Source organism: Hydra viridissima, unplaced genomic scaffold (assembly GCF_058129835.1).
Source record: "Hydra viridissima isolate aposymbiotic clone 2 unplaced genomic scaffold, HvirCarnegie_v1 scaffold_8, whole genome shotgun sequence".
In the NCBI taxonomy this organism is placed as follows: Eukaryota; Metazoa; Cnidaria; class Hydrozoa; order Anthoathecata; family Hydridae; genus Hydra; species Hydra viridissima.
In genome coordinates, this window is record NW_028324307.1 from 13,122,283 (window position 1) to 13,139,998 (window position 17,716).

General features: G+C 29.4%; 3 protein-coding genes and 1 long non-coding RNA gene across 5 annotated transcripts in view; 2 read left to right on the top strand and 2 right to left on the bottom strand.

Annotated features, from left to right (window-relative positions):
* The window catches only part of LOC145186423 (uncharacterized), a 260,292-nt gene that overhangs the window by 122,521 nt on the left and 120,055 nt on the right, over window positions 1-17,716 (top strand).
* LOC149885200 (uncharacterized) overlaps window positions 1-17,716 on the top strand; it is a 46,148-nt gene that overhangs the window by 2,092 nt on the left and 26,340 nt on the right. The window contains exons 2-3 of the mRNA XM_090095169.1: window positions 2,824-2,861; window positions 7,755-7,835. Coding sequence (XP_089951295.1) covers window positions 7,790-7,835 — 46 coding nt within the window. The 5' untranslated portion in view covers window positions 2,824-2,861; window positions 7,755-7,789. The remainder of the gene's footprint in view (window positions 1-2,823; window positions 2,862-7,754; window positions 7,836-17,716) is intronic.
* LOC149885201 (uncharacterized) lies at window positions 4,851-6,175 on the bottom strand. 2 transcript variants are annotated; one of them, XR_016454800.1, is made up of 5 exons: window positions 6,041-6,175; window positions 5,601-5,683; window positions 5,322-5,398; window positions 5,112-5,238; window positions 4,851-4,983 (listed from the first exon to the last, which is right to left on the bottom strand). It is a non-coding gene; the product is annotated as an uncharacterized LOC149885201 (long non-coding RNA). The 2 variants fall into 2 exon arrangements; XR_016454799.1 differs by lacking the exon at window positions 6,041-6,175 and having other exon boundaries at window positions 5,601-5,718.
* Window positions 8,898-10,369, bottom strand: LOC145193972 (uncharacterized). The gene is made up of 2 exons (XM_080071537.2): window positions 9,880-10,369; window positions 8,898-9,708 (listed from the first exon to the last, which is right to left on the bottom strand). Exons 1-2 carry the CDS (start codon window positions 10,330-10,332, stop codon window positions 9,166-9,168), a joined length of 996 nt encoding a protein of 331 aa, XP_079927663.2. The 5' UTR covers window positions 10,333-10,369; the 3' UTR covers window positions 8,898-9,165.

Sequence of the window (17,716 nt, forward strand, 5' to 3'; positions counted from 1 at the left end):
CTTTCATTTTCGACCAAAATTATCTATTTCTGTCGTTCACTAGCTCCAGTGCCAAAACACTACCATACTGAAGTTCATTACATTAACATATGAAAAGACTCAGCCAGTTGTTAACACAAAGCCTTGTTTAAAAATATTTTTATTGAAAGAAGCTAAACTATATTGCTGTATAAATATATATATATAACAAATCAATTGGAGTGTCTCGAAGTAAATTAAACAATAAATTTATGCAAAAACTACATTGACCATTTCATGCTCCAATTATTTTCCCACAACTAAAAAAAATTCAAGCTTTGTTTTTTTTGAACCTCATTTATGCCAATATGGCATATATAAAAAAAAGTTATGAAAAAATTATGTGAAGATGTCATTTGAAATTCTTGTTATGGAACAACACTGCCCGCAAATGGGCATTTTTAATAAACAAACAATTTTGAACTTTAGCAATATTAATTCTACACTACATTTGTTAAAACAGTAATAAAATAAAAACAACAAAACAGTCAAAGAGGTATGTTAACAGCAGCCAAAGAGGGATGCTGACAAACAACAAAAAATAACTGGTAGTGGGTTAAAACAATAAAAACTATTGGTTGACTCCATGAAACTCATTAAAACATTTTCTTGCTTTTAAAAGACACAAGCTAATCTTGCATTTCATTCATTGAATAAAAGTAAAACCATTTCCACACTGCCTACAACGACTTTTCTTGAAATACTGGGAAATGGCTACACATATCTAATTCTTATATCTTTAGAAGGGTTTTCGACGTTTGGTGGGCGTAAATTTTTTCCAGCTTTGCACAAATTGTCTCTAACTTGTGTTCTAAACTGTAACAGTGATAGTTGATTCTTGACAGGAACATGTTGTTGATTCATATGAAGACGATACAGAAGCCAACTATTGTTTATAGAAATGCCAATACAGTAATAGATAGTCTGACATTTCTGAGTTTTATCCAGGTGTTAGAATGCTTTCATGTTTTCTTTTTTTTTTAAAATCTTCTAAAAATAACAAACAGAAATAAGCACTATTAAAAACAGTTTTATGTAATAGAATATGGAGATGGAAAAAGACAAGCTCACAAATTAATCATAATCTCACAATATTTATAATTAAAAAAAAAAAAAAAAAAAGAAAAAAAAGAAAATGTAGTTATTAAACCTATGGCATATTCAATAACTGCTTCTTTTTTTTTAAAGTGTTAATATCAACCACTTGAAAAATAATAAGGAATATAAAAAAAGTTATTTTTGTTACTCAAACCTGCCATATGGCAACTATAATATTGTAAAAGTCTCACTCAAAAAGAACTAAATTATTCTAATTATTCCTATGTACAATTAATACATCTTACTATTCACTATCTAGACACATTTCAAGCTGTTCTATAAACCACAATGCTTTCACTAACATTTTTTGTAAAACGTCTTTCACGTAAACAAGCTCAGTTTAAAGAGAAAATCAAAAAATCGTTTCAAACCGATTGGTTAACTTTCTCTTCAAATTGAGTGTTAAAAGTTGTTCGCGAGTTTTTTTTCAAACATTCTTTCTTACTCTAAAGCGATGGTGTTTAATAAAAACGCATACAAACTTAGCAGTTAAGTCAAAACTGTGTGAAAGCATAATCTCTTCTTAGCATAATCAAAACTTTGTCGCATTCTGGTATTGGAAAACAAACCAATCGTATTTGTCCAAAAGGATTTATCGCACTCGAAAGGTTGCTTGACCGGCTATAACCTAGTAATCAGCACCTCGATCGCTTGTGTGAAAGAATGTACCACAAGCAAATCAAATGCGCCCCAATATATTGACATGTTAAAATATGTTAACATTAATAAATTGACGGCAAGACTTTTATAATGCAAGGAGTAAATAGATTAGACGTGTCTGGACTCATGAAGACTAACCAAATTTAACTAACTACGCACGGTGTGGCGCTAGAAGACTACACTAAATATCAGAGGAAACGATATGCCATAATGTAGGATTACAATCCTGAAAAGTTAAAATTTAAAACATCATCCTGGGAATAAATGACGCTAAATCAACTTAAACCCAGTCCGAAAATAGTTATAGTGAAGCTCTTACTCTTTTAGAGTTGTTGATATTGACGATTCAGTTTTAGAGTAAATGTCCATCGATGTGTTCATTGTGTTTTACAGTAACCACCAACCGGTTACAAAAACGATGAATCGGTCCAAACACTCATCGGTTATTGCATCATTAATAATAATTCACTTTTTAATGTAGGTGATGCAATAATCAAACTTCTCAGCATTATAACATTTAAAAGAATACCAATAAAAATTTGAAACCCATGAGACTCAATAAAAAGCGTACATTCAGATCATACAGGAATTTATCATACAGAAATGTTTATTATCCTTTTAAAACTCTCCAGTTTTTGATTTCCATGAACCAGCATCATGCACTTATTTTATTTACTGTAATCAAATCTTTGCATTAATAAATACGCAGTAAATGGTTCTTTTTACTGTGACTCAAGTAAGGTTACAAAAACATGTATGAGGCTTGCGACGAAAAAAGATTGAACGATAATGACCTACAAGAAACAATGAGCATAAACAACTCTTTCTCACATTTAACAAAAACGGTTATATATGAAAAATATTTACTATTTTAAACTTATTTTATAGACTTTGACTATTATTATATACATACATACATCATACATACATACATACATACATACATACATACATACATACATACATACATACATACATACATACATACATATACATACATACATACATGACTATGATAAATAAAAGAACTTTTATGGTATTATTTAGATCTCACTGAAAAAAGAGTATACTGGTATCAAAAAAATGTAAGTTAAATTTTTCGATATAGATTTAGAAATCTACATATGTATTTTCAGAGTAGTATATAAGACCCAAAAAAACCTCGACCCAAAAAAACCTTAACCCATTAAAAGTCTTGAAAAAACAACGTAAGGAATATTTCTCTTTAATAAAATGTTTAGGGGGGATTTTTTTTTATTTTTCGAAACAAAACTTCAACCTGCAACCAATATATTTTTTATTTCATACCAAATGAAAGATTTAAAAATGAAATAAAAAGATCGAACATAACATTTTTAAGATTTTTTTTTAAAAAAATGCATATTTGAAAATCAATTTAGTGTTGTTGACGTTTAGATTTCGAAAAGTCTTAAAATGACAGTATTTGTCGTAGTTCGATTTTCGAAGTTCATCTCGAAGTTTGTAAATGTTACTTACTTAAAAAGTAATTAATGATAATAATGGAGGGATAACGCACTCGCTTAAATTTTTTACACCCTTTCATACAAAAATAAACATCTTTGCGTTCTAAATAAGTAACTAATAAAATAAATAAATAATAAAATAAACAAATAATAAAATAAATAATAAAATAAATAAAAAAATAAATAAATAATAAAATAAATAAATAATAAAATAAATAAGTAATAAAGTAATAAAATAAATAAATAATAAATAATAAAATAAATGATAAAATAAATGATAAAATAAATAATAAAATAAATAATAAAATAAATAATAAAATAAATAATAAAATAAATAAAAAAATAAATAAAAAATAAAATAAATAAGTAATAAAGTAATAAAAGAAAGAAATAAATAATAAAATAAATAATAAGATAAATAAATAAACAAATAATAAAATAAATAAAAAATAAATAAAATAAATAAATAATAAAAGAAAAAATAAAATAAATAATAAAATAAATATATAAATAATAAAATAAATAATAAGATAAATAAATAAACAAATAATAAAATAAATAAAAAATAAATAAGATAAATAAATAATAAAATAAATAAATAAATAAATAATAAAATAAATAATAAAATAAATAAAAAAATAAATAAAAAATAAAATAAATAAGTAATAAAGTAATAAAAGAAATAAATAAATAATAAAACAAATAATAAGATAAATAAATAAACAAATAATAAAATAAATAAAAAAATAAATAAAATTAATAAATAATAAAAGAAAAAATAAAATAAATAATAAAATAAATATATAAATAATAAAATAAATAATAAGATAAATAAATAAACAAATAATAAAATAAATAAAAAATAAATAAGATAAATAAATAATAAAATAAATAAATAAATAAATAATAAAATAAATATTAAAATAAATAAAAAAAAAAATAAATAAATAACAAAAAAAAATATTAAAATAAATAAATAACAAAATAAATAATAAAATAAATAAATAAATAACAAAATAAATAAATAAATAAATAACAAAATAAATAAATAAATAAATAACAAAATAAATAAATAAATATTAAAATTAATAAAAAATAAATACATAATAAAATAAATAAATAATAATATAAATAAAAAAAAGATAAAACAAACAATAAAAAAAAAAAAAAAATAAACAAATATTAAAATAAATATTTAAATAAATAAATAAATAATAAAATAAATATTAAAATAAATAAATAATAAAAGAAATGAATAAATAATAAAATAAATAATAAAATAAATAAAAAAATAGACAAATAAACAAGCAAATAAATAAACAAAAAATAAACAAACAAATAAATAAATAATAAATAAACCAACTATAAAATTAATAAATAAAATATATTATGTTGAGTCATTGTTCTATGATGAATACTTTAATCCATCAACAACTGTTGATGTGGATTAGCTACATTGTAGCATAACAACAGGATTACTTAATTAGCCATTTCCATAGCAACATTCACCAGCTGTACTTGTTCATCAAGGTTTTGAAGGTCTGACAGTTTTTTTTTTGCTTTGATATAAATTCATGATATTTTTTCAGAATAGATGCTGCTATTATTTTTTAAAACTCCTTGTGACACCATTAAAGTATCCAATTTCATGGGCTTCTTCTACCAACATATTGAAATATTTAAGATAAATCCAAAAAGCAATGTGCAGAGTTGGTAAAGGAACCTAGATATAAATGTATGTGTATGAGCCATAATTAAAAAAAATTAAGTTAACTTTTAGTGACATTGTACAGCAAATCATTTATCATTAATTAAAATTGAGTTAAATGATTTTAACTAATATAAAGTTACCTTCAAAATTGGTTTTTCTATGACTTTATTGAAATTTTTGACATCTTTCTTAAGATCCTCATTTTACGTAAATCTTTGATAATTGGTTTGAAGACTTTCAAGTGTGCAACATTCTACTTTTTATTTACTAAGTTTCATGTCAAAAAAATACTATAAGTTGTTCAAATTCAATTCACCTTTTAATGTCGAATTTCTTTTATAATAACTCACCTGAAGCTCCTGAAATACCATAAAGTGCACAAAGAAACTCATAATCACCAAAGATAAATATTGTCAGGTTGATATCCCTAGATATATATAAAAACTTCATATATGTATTATTTAAATCAGTAAGGTTGCTACATATATACATACATACATACATACATACATAAATACATACATATGCATATGTATATATATATATATATATATATATATATATATATATATATATATATATATATATATATATATATATATATATATATATATATGTAGTTCTCTTACTTATACTTCATTCTTTGCAGGACTTCTATTTGTTCTTGAAATCATGTCATGGCTACTTTGAGGGTGACTTTGTAGTCCTATGCCTTAAAAAATGTTAAAAAAATAATACTATTATTTTTACTATTTAAACTTAAAGTATTTATAATCTGGTAGCTCAACTTAAAACTTCCTCCAACATAGTCTCCTACATTTTTAACTTTTTTCATGAATGAATTTATGATGTAAAAGACAATTACAGATGCATAAAAAAAAAAGTAACAACTTTCAAATATGTACATATTATATAAATCTTATTTTAATGCTGTAAGCTACACTAGCAGTATTAAAACTTGCTTTAATGTAAGAGTATAGCATATGTCATTTGCAAATTGACATATGCTACATTTGCTAAACTATTATTTTTTCTAAAGATTTTAATTTTTGCTTAGGTAACTCTAGACCTTTCTAGTGGATCAAGATGTGTGAGAATTTGTGTTGATAGATCTTTTACATAACCCCAAAGTGCTAGATTTATTTTAAACTTTCCATTCTCTTCTTTGTAAAAGGTGAAATGAGTATTTTCAACCACTCTTTTATCTCCAGATCAGGTTTAAGCAACAATTTAAAAAGTACGAATTTTTAAACAACGCTTAAGTTGTTTAAAAATTCGAGTTGTGGCACTTGTACATAGCTAAGAACCAGCTAAAAGCCGTGCAATATTGTCATCACTTGTAAGCCATCAACGTAAAGTAAAAAAATATTATATTTTAAATCTTAATGTAAATAATATTATACGGCAAATAATAAAAAAAAAGTATCAAAATTGTAAATACCGTGACGTCATTGAATGTTTTTGCAAGTTTCGTCACGGCATTACATCGTGAGATATCGAAAATTCGAAAAGGGATTAAAAAAGACGAACAGCTGTCTTTACAAATTCCATCAACTATTCTGCAACATCTTGTGAGTGGATTGAGTTACATTGAGTTACATACCACTCTTTTTCTTAATTTATCAGCATGCAATCTAGTTTGGAAAACAATCCATCCATTTCGAAATTAATACCTACTAATACATGCCAGCGCTATTCTTTATATGTAAAACGAGAGTGAAATCTAAATTTGAACGAGCAAAGATTATCCAAAAAGTAAAAAAAAACATTTGTAGTTATTAAAAGGAGATATGACCCAAAAATATAAAATATCTATTAAAGAAACGATAAACAAAATCATGATTGAATCTCACTAAAGGTAAGCTGACCGATAATGCTTCTTTTCTAATATATTTATCCTATAAGAATGTGTGTGTGTGTGTTTGTGTGCGTGTGTATGTGTGTATGTATATATATATATATATATATATATATATATATATATATATATATATATATATATATATATATATATATATATATATATATATATATATGTATATATATATATATATGTATAATTACATATAGATATAGATATAGATATATAGACAGATAGACCAATAAGTAGGTAGGTAGGTAGGTAGGTAGGTAGGTAGGTAGGTAGGTAGGTAGGTAGGTAGGAAGGTAGGAAGGTAGGTAGGTAGATAGTTCGCTCTTGCTGCATGATTTTTAGCTGTAACTTCTTATGTTAAATAGTGGTAGATGTTTAATCTATTTATATCATGGCCATGGTAAATTATATTTAATTATTACTAGTGATGGTCAACCATGTCATTTTTCTGTAACTCAGAGAAACATTCAAAATACTGAAGTACTTATTCTAATAAACAAGATTTGAAAAACAAAAAGTGGGCAAGGTTTAAAGAATTTCTATTAAGAGAGCAACAAAGCAGATAAAAGTAAATACATACCAAATATGTTTGACTTCTTTTTATTAATAAAGAAACAATTCATAATGGAATATATTTGTATTGGATGAAGAATGCAATTCAGTGATTATGAAAAATAAGCGTATTCAATTATCATAGCTTGTTATTCTATTTTTGTAATTTTTACTGGAGCTTTCAACTGATGACTGATATATTGCATGTTTCTAAAAAATGCCATATTTTATTATGCCTAAATTAACTGTGAATCTTCAATAGCACTCATATTTTGTCCAATAAAGCAATTTGAATTTTTTTTTTTGTCTAATACAATATTGTTACAAGAGCATGAAAATTTGAAACTTTATTTTATAGCAAAACATCTGCTGTGGCTGAACATCTAGTGCAGTATGGCAGTTATTGCATTCATCTGCTTTCTTGCTATAATCATAACAGGTTCTTTATTCTTTTTCTTATGCAGTTTTTACTTTTTGATAAGATGTTTAAAAAAGAAATCAAACTATTTGTGTAGTATTTATTTCAAGGATTTTTTTTTTCTTTATATACTTTTATTATTGTGAACATGAATGATATTTTGAAAAAATTATGTAGAATTCAGATAGTTTTATACTTAATCTTGTGTGATAAAATTTAACTTTAAATTAAACACAATGAAGAAATGTAATCGTTAAAAAAAAATAACTTAAAAGTTTTGATGGATCACTAACAGTGTTACAATCACATAGTCCATTGTTTTAAATATGAGTATTAAATTTGTCTGACAAACAATCTAATGACATACTTTGCTTTTTATTATTTTTCACTCAAATAATCATATCTGCAAGATTATGTTTTTAAAGAATCTGATTCTGTGTCAATATCAGCTGTTTTTCTCAGCTGAAATATCAGCTGAAAGAAAATTCTGGGACAATTAAAGGGTATTTAAGGATTTGAGTCATTGGTAATTAACAGTCTTCCCCTAATTTGTGCAAACAATTGCTGAAAAATTTCTGCAGATCTTGACATAAACACCACAAATAGCAATGGATTGTCATATGACATCTTTTAATATCATTATCAATATTCACTTATGTCAATATATTTAAACAATCGAGCGCAAACATTACATGCCTTTAATTAGCATAATGGTAAGCACCTGTTGTAAACATCTTCTTTAGATTCTGATATTGATAATTGATGTATATATATATATATATATATATATATATATATATATATATATATATATATATATATATATATATATATATATATATATATATATATATATATTAGGGCTGTCCAAAAAAAATTTTTTTTTCAGATTTGATTGCATAGTTGTTTATTTTGTGCCATTTGACATAGTAATTAACTGTGCAAAAAATCTTTCCAATCAGATAATGTTTAGGGGGTGCTCAATGACCATAAAGTTTTACGAAAAATGTGAAAAACATGGAAAAAGTAACAAAGTTCCACAAATTTCTAAAACCCGGTTAATTAGATTTTTCAGATTTGATCAGTTTTAATTATCTCTAAATATTAAATTCTGAATACAAATTACAATCCACATCCACTTTAGACTGGTTTATTAGCAGAGAAATTAATGAAATAAAATACTGCAATACGACTAAAGTTCTGCGGTTTTTGTTATATCAGAATTTTTCCAAAATAAAACACTAGGATTTTTGACTCTTTGTCATTGATTAAAATACGAATTATAAACAAAAAAACATATGAGCAATTAACATTTAATTATCGTAATGTTATAGTTCGTGCAATGTTAATGCTAGCGAGGACTATAACTCTTCAGAGTACACTTTCTGGCATCTGGCACTCGCTTTCTGTGATCCTCAACCACCTGAATTAACCTCTGCATTTCAGATTCATTCCTTGTAATCGATTCATTAAACATCGACATTAAAGCCACAGATCGTTTGGCAGCATCATTTACTACTTTCAATGAATATACTAAATTTTTTCCTTCTTGGTATTCTGGGGAATCATTCCAGGTAGCTGGATCGTTGTTGAACAGAAAATCAATATCAACCTTCATTGACCGCAACGCACTTGCTGAAACTGATGTCACCAGCATGTCCAGAGATTTCTTCTCTAGACTTTCAATGTTCTTTAATTTGATCAACCTTTCAGACCAGTTCTCACTGTGAAATTTCATGTTGGAAATCATTTTTCGCTTCTCTTCCGTTTGAAGTTTGTTTAAAAACAAAGCTAGTGGGACCAATTCTGGTGAAAGGTACCACAAATGGTTTTGAAAGTTCTTGACTGCTGCTTCGGAAATCGTTTTATTCACAACTGCAAACTGCTTAAGTTGCTGAAACAGAAACAAGTCATTAACTGGAGCATCGCTGGCATTTGTGCATGATATCCAAGATTTTACATAAACCAGACTAGCAAATAAGCAAAATTCACAGAGATTTTTTTCCTCTTTTGTGGTCAACTTGAACTCTTCACGAAATAAATAAATCTTAAAACAATAAATAACCTTGGCCATCCAGCGAGCCATGTGATAAGCACCAGGGATCTTGAAATGATAATTTTTCTCTTCTTGATCAGGCAGTTTTCCAAGTATTAACAGACAGAGATCCATGATTTCTTTGTAGTCATCCCTTGGCATTTTAACATGCAGGTTTTCTTTGAGGAATGCAATCACTTCATTTTGTAGTTCTTGCACCAGGGGTATTTTCATTCGAATGTCATCCAGAGGTTTAAAATTTCCTTGATTAACTTTGGGCCAATATTGCTGAAATCTCTGGAAAAGAGGTATGTTGGGACCAGATGATGGTCCAAATAGTGATCCAAACACTCCTGCTACTATGATCTCATGAACATGGTGTCTGCAAGCGAAATATAACAAATTTCTACCTATATGTTTCTCTAGAACTACACATGCACCATTTTTGGAGCCAGTGTTAGAGGCTGTAGTATCAAAACTCATTCCAATAACATCACCAATTATGTCTCAGAAATTAAGCAGATGAATAACTGCTTTTGCTTGGGCTTCTCCAGTTCCAGCTGATAGTTTTGCTATTCCAAGTATTTTGTCAACATTGTGACCTGTCACACCTACAGATAGCCGGTCAACATTTGCTTTAGGGGCTGCAGAATTTGTACGATCTATCATCAGTTTGCCATCCCAGTGGACGATTAATGGTGGTTTGTCCAAATCGCAGAATTCAGTTCGAACAGTGGCTTCAATATTTGATCGATGATAGGTTCGTTTTCAACGGACTGTAGAACGTGACAATGATCCATCATCGAGGTTCTGTCCACCAGCCCTTGCAATTGCTGCTGCTAGTATAGTAAATTTTGTGTCAGATAGATTAATTCTGTCTAATGTTGATGAAACATCAGGCGAGTCAAGAATTGTATCTAAGATACATTGTCGTTTTGGAGTACTTGCTAAACTTGATTCAGCTGACCCTGAAGAACTTGCTTTACTGACTTGTTGTCTGTAATAAACAGGGATTTCTATCTCAAAATCTCTATCAACCATTTTGTCATTATCAACAGCATCGTTATCATTGTCATCACTATAACTTTCGTCATGTAAAGGTTCAATAACAGGAACTATTGCACTCGCACCAGATTGTCTTTGCTCTTCTTTTAGCTTTCGTTCTCTCTCTGCTTGTTTCCTTGCTTCATTTCTTTCTTCTAATTTTGAAAGTTCTTTGTCCTCTCCAAACATCACCATTTTTCTCTGACATCTCTGATCCAATAAAAATTCTTTGTCTTCTTCAATTCTGATCATGGTTTCAGCATCCTTGTGGGCAATGTCAAAAAGTAGGCAAATGGTGTCTGTAAATGATTTCTCTCTCGATTTCTGAGAATCTGACAATCTGGATTTATTTATATTTATTAATTAAAATTCCTGGACTAAAGTTTTCAACTTTAAGACTACATTCGGATGAAATGCTGTCGGAATACGGGCTTTATTCCAAATAATAATCAGTTCATCAACAGTTGTTTTAAGACTTTCAGGCACTGACTTTTTGGTTGAATTAAGATGATAAAAAAATGTTTTTAAAACATCAGATGTTAAGGGAAGAACTTTATCTGGAAGATTTGGCTCTGGTTGTCCAATTAAAAAGATTTTGGTTTGAAGTCGTGTAGAGATAGCAACACGAGATGATGCTGCCATTTCAATGATAACTGAAATATTATGAGAAAATCAAAACTCAATACCATATTATACAAACTTATCATTCAGTTGTTGGTTTATGCAGCTGCAGCAATATATTATAATAATTATTACTAAAGAAATTAAATAAATATTTTCAAATTAGAAATTATTATTATCTGCACTTAATAACAAACAATACACTACCAGACTACCATGCTAGTTTTCTGTAATAGGTTACTAAGGTTAGGTACTATCAAAATAATAATACATTTGTTGTCAAACTGAAATTCCAAATAAAAATAATATTTATACTTGTAAACCTTTTTATTCTGTTTGAACAAATTCTAAATTGAGTTAAATAATAGTATTAAAATTATGAATACAAATTTTAACAAAATGATATAAACACAGTTGTTTTAAACACTGGCAGACATTTTTTAGTCTGGTGCCCTGATGACAGTTAATCTGCTGCACTTTAATTAATCTATATAGCACGCAATCAGACAATATTTCAGTGGAAAAAATCTAACTAACCAGGTTCTAGAAATTTTTGGAACTTTGGAACTTTTTACACGTTTTTGACGTTTTTCGTAAAACTTTATGGTCATTGAGCACCCCCTAAACATTATCTGATTGGAAAGATTTTTTCCACAGTCAATTACTATGTCAAATGGCACAAAATAAACAACTATGCATTCAAATCCGAGAAAAAAATTTTTTTCCTGTGTTCACATGAACAGCCCTAATATATATATATATATATATATATATATATATATATATATATATATATATATATATATATATATATATATATATATATATATATATATATATATATATATATATATATGCATATATAAAGGAGGATATTTGTCATCAATTGCCAATTATATTGACAGTTTCAAGAGAAAGAAATTGTCATTAATTTCAACTTTTCCAAAGGTATAGCAGCCACATAAATACTTTAATATAATTTCAAATAAAGACTTAAATTTTATTTTATTGGCATTAGAACCTATTTTTCAGACTAGATGACTTTCTAAGAAACTGTTTCATTAAATTGCACTGAATGTAGTTTTCTGTTACATTAATTCTATTGGCTGGAGACTTGATGACCTGTGAGTCTAAGCTTCTGGGCAGAGGTCTAAAAATGATTGGTTACATGTATTGTTGAAGTTTATGGTTCAAAGATAACAAGTATTCAAGTCATATTTTTTTCAGAATCATTCAGGCACTTTATTTCATGTAAATTCCATGTAAATGAAAAAGGACCATATAATAATAGTAAGCAAGAATCTGTAAGAATAGGGTATTAGTATAAGAATAGGGTATAGTAGTATTAGTAGTAGCAATATCAACTTCAGCAGCAGCAGCAGTAATGAATGTAAATACCCAGTAAAATTTTATTTTTTATCTTCCAACCGCCGTTAAAATTGTCACTGTATGCAATAATAAAAAGGTCTCATTTTTTGTAAATAGATATTGTAAACCTTCATGAGAAAGATATTATTTGTTTCTGGAAGCAGACCTGTGAGTCTAAGCTTCTGGGCAGAGGTCTAAAAATGATTGGCTATTTTTACAATGGAAGCTAAAAGAACTGAAGTTTTAAATGAAGTAATTCGTATTTCTAGTGTTTAAAACTACATTTTACAAAGTGAAAAAACATGACAGTGCTGAGAGAGCCCATATGCCCTAAAAAATTCACTGAAAAGCTTAAAAAGCTCCTCTGATGTTATAGAGAATACCAGTGATGAAATTTTGTCCTTAAATCTGTGACAAAAATTCACTTTCAAAAAGATTTCTAGGTTCAGATATTGCAGCCTAATATTTCATTTCTTCATAAAACACAATAATGATTGAGCTCTCTACAAGGAGTAAGTATTGCTGCTTATAGAGAGAGAGTATGTGTTAAACCAACCAAACAGCTAATGATATTCTCAAAGAAGGAGGCTTTTAATATCCTTTGTTGAAAAATAAGCATAAATTAACTACTGCTCATACAGTATTGGACAAAACATTTGCAACCAAATAATGCTAATTTAGTTTCTTTATATAAAAGTGCTGCATTTTTTCAATTTAGAGAAATTACTTTGTAACTGTTTGAAGACAAAGTTCTTCAAGTTTTATTCGTCACAAAGTTCATTATTTGTACACAAAAATTAATAAATTAATCAAAAGTATTAAAAAAAGTTGATTTCCTTCTGGACAAAACAAGTGCAACTCGACAAAATGTTGACCAAGCTGTATTTCGCTATCAATATTTCGTGGCAAATCCTTTGTTGTCGATCACAGCCTTGCATCTTCGAGGCATAGATTCGATCAGGTGATCAATGAAACTTTGTGGAATCGCTGCTCAGGCCTTTTGGATTTGTTCAAACAGTTGATTCTTATTATGAACACCTTCATGATTAATTCTGTGGTTGGTGATCTCCCACAGGTTCTCGATAGGGTTGAGATCCGGAGATTAAGGCGGCCAATCCATCACCGATAGGTGGTTGTCTTGAAACCACTGCTTGACTACTTTTGCTGTGTGTTTCGTATCGTTGTCTTGCTGAAAAACCCATTTTATTGGCATATTCCATTCAGGATGAGGTAACATAACATCTTTCAGGATATTTTTATACATGAAACAGTCCATTATTTCATCGCTTTGATGTATTGGATCGAGACCGTTAGCAGAAAAGCACCCCCAGACCATTACATTGCCTCCACCATGCTTCACGGTCATATGGCAGTAACGTAAATTGAGGCATTTTCCGGCCGGTCGACGTACACGGCAAATGCCATCGCTCCCAATGATGTTGAACTTCGATTCATCACTGAACAGGACAGTTCGCCATTTCTGCACATTCCAGTCAATATGAGATGTAGCAAACAGGAGTCTTTTCTTCTGGTTTTTTAGTGAAATCAGCGGATTCTTTGCAGGGCGTTGAGAAAACAATCCGGCTTCAAGAGCTGGTCGTCTGATTGTTCGGTCCGTAACAGGCAGCTCTAATTGCTTTTGTATCTCGACTGATGATATCCAGGGATCCTTCTTGACAGATCTGACGATCATAGAATCCTCTCTAGAAGTGGTGGAACGCGGTCTTCCACCTTTGTTATCTGCTGCCAACTTCCCCGTAGAATGATATTTGGAACATTAATACGGTCCATTTTTTCACGCGATATTTATCAGAAATACTTTTTTGTGACATTCCACTTACGTAATCGCCAATAATTTTCTTTCTTAGTTCCAATCCAAGACTGTCGGGAGCCATTTTTGCACTTGAAGTCATAAAAATAACAAAAATAAATAATCACGCTTTTCAAGGCTTACCGTGTTACACTTACCTTGTGATGATACAATAATGCTCTGTGGAACACAACGTCTTGGTTGGATGTGGACTGTATTGATGTAATGAAACACTTGTTGTATTTCACTTCTTGTATTGATGTTCTTCGATAAAACATTTTGATAAAACTCACTTCGATAAACTGTCTTGATAATACTGACTGATTGACTTCCATATACTGACTGAATTACATGTCGATTTACATGTCTCTTATATAGTAAAATGAACCTGTGTGAACCTGTGCTGGAAGATTCTAGATGCTTCTTTTCGATGCTTCTGGAAGCTTCTGGAAGCTTCTGGATGCATCTGGATGCTACTGAATGTTTCTGGATATTTCTGGATGCTTCCAGATGCTTCTTCTGGAAACTTCTGGAAGCTTCTGCATGCTTCTGGAATCTTCTGGATACTTCCTTTAATTATTAAAAAACTTCCGTGACGTTGATACGGACCAGACTTAAGAAAATGAAACAAACCAAAAAAGTTGCACTTGTTTTGTCCGCTGCAAAATGGCACTTGTCAATGAAATTCTGTCTGTGTGCTGTTACCTGTCAGCTGATGGCTCATGTCATGGCATGCTATGACTCCAGACTCCTGAACTGTTTGCTTTGGTAGTATAGTTCGTTTCGTTTTTAAGACATGTAAAATTAGGAGCACTTTTTAGCATTGTTCGATGTTGGTTGCAAATGTTTTGTCCAATACTGTATATTTATTTCAACAAAGCACTACTGCAACATCAAAACTCCATCAAATAAACTAACAAGTACTAATAAAAATAGTAAATGGAAAATAGCATGCATTATATTGTTGTTTGCAAATTAAATTAATCACTTCCAGTAGTTTAGTGGGCAGAGTTGTGGAAATAAACCCAGCATGTATTATTTCAAACATAACACAATAGAGTGTAAGGTGCCTTTTGCAAGTGGTTAACCTTACATTTTTTTTGAGTAACACATAACTTAAGCGAATAATTGAAAAAAAGAAAAGCAAAATTGATGGGACTTTTATTAAAGTTTTAGACTTTAAAAACCTTCACCAAAAAATCTTAAGTTAAACCTGTATTAATATATCTCCTTCAATTTTAAACATAAAATGCTATTAGAGATATATTTTGATTAGTGTTGCTATCAACTTCAATTAACTTGACTAAAATTCGACTTTTTGAAAGTCAATGTTAGTCGACTTTGGAAAATCAAATAGTCGAGTTAATCAACTATTAGTTTCCTACTAACTGACTAAAAGTCGATTTAGTCAGTTAATTATCCTAACATCTTTATTTCTATTTTTTCACTTAATTTAATTTTATCAATCTTTAATATTGTTATGATGTTGACCAATGAGTAAAGAGAAGTCTTTATAAATAGTTTATCTTGTATATATAAGTTATTTATAAAGATTGAGCCATGCAAGTGGGCTAGGGGTGAGCAAAACCCCCCAAAACCAGGATATTGGAGAACATAGGTCCTGAGCAAGAGGTTGTCAAGGTTTGGCTGAAGAGGTTCAATTGTCGCTGGACCAAATCTGGTAGGAAGAGGGAGAAGTTTTTTATGGACAATTGGTACTGGTTGCTGGAAGAGCTGGAAACAGAGGAGAAGATGGAAGTTAATGAAGTAGGCAAATCAAATACAATATAGTTATAATTTGTTTTTTAAGTGATTAAAAGCAGATAATAAACAGATGGTATCTGAGGATGTTGAGCTAGCCAGCACAGTACTAAAAGAGTCCTTGTTCCTCACCTGCCTGGTTCCCCTACAGATCTGGAGCAAGGAGGATGACAATGTCTGGACAAACCCAAAACCCTTCTCCACACTCTATTGCAGACCAATCAGCTTTCAATACATAAAGGAGAGCAAAGATGTCCTGGTAGAGGAGTATAAATTTTTCAAGGAGTTCTAGGCCCTCCTTTCAAGGTTGGATGGATTCATGACCTACCATGAGCTGGAGGAAACCATGGTTGATGGAAAAGTTGCCATCATTCTTAGTGCAGTGATTGACGCAACTACTAGTTGCAGCATCTGCTGCCTGAGCAGCTCCAACCTGAACAACCTGGAGAAGGTTTATAGAATTGTGGCAGATCTTTCAGATATTAGATTTAAACATGGCCTGTCCACCTTTCATTTGTGGATAAGAAGCATGGAGTGCTTCCTTCCCATAGCCAACAGGCTATCTTGAATTTTAAGAATTGGCAGGCTAAGGAAGGAAATAATGAACTATTAAAACTCAAAAACAGATTCAAGTTGCACTGAGGGTTGGTCTTGATATCAATTTTGATGTTTCAAAGTCAGGAGGATCTGGAAACTCCAATAATAGCAATAGGAGGTTTTTTAGGGGATACCAAAGGTCAATAGAGATTCTAGGTGTTGATGAAGAGCTGATGAAGAGGTTTTACATTACCCTCTGTATCCTCTCCAGCAATGAGAAAGTGGACCCTAACAAGCTACATCACTATAACCTGGAGACTGCACAAATGTATACCAGCTTGTACAACTGGTATCATATGCTCCTGTTGTACAGGCTGGTGTACAGTCTTTGCACAAAGAATACACCGTCTTGACAACCCCTGACAACCTGTGCGGTCTCGAAATTTATACAAAATGTCCCTTTTTTATTATAAAACTGTCAAGACATCCAATGACCCATGCTGAAATTAACACCTGTGTGGTAATGACCACTCCTAGAAAGCAAGTATACGCAGATTTGAATTTCTCGACCTCAATTACCAATACTTTAAATGAATCAAAATATCTGACCATTGAACCTAATTTGCTGTATCACATAAACTTAATTCTTGGCTTACAGTATGAAGCACCACTTCATTATTATGTTTCCTTTTTCTCATTATAGTAACCAGTTGATGCTTTTAAAAC

Bases quoted from the DNA above. Each gene is read 5' to 3' on its own strand.
- LOC145193972 (XM_080071537.2), bottom strand. From the start codon at position 10,332: ATGAGTTTTGATACTACAGCCTCTAACACTGGCTCCAAAAATGGTGCA. The intron at 9,709-9,879 runs GTTATTTATTGT...TTTCTGTTTCAG, and splicing joins TGGCTCGCTGGATGGCCAAG to CAACTTAAGCAGTTTGCAGT.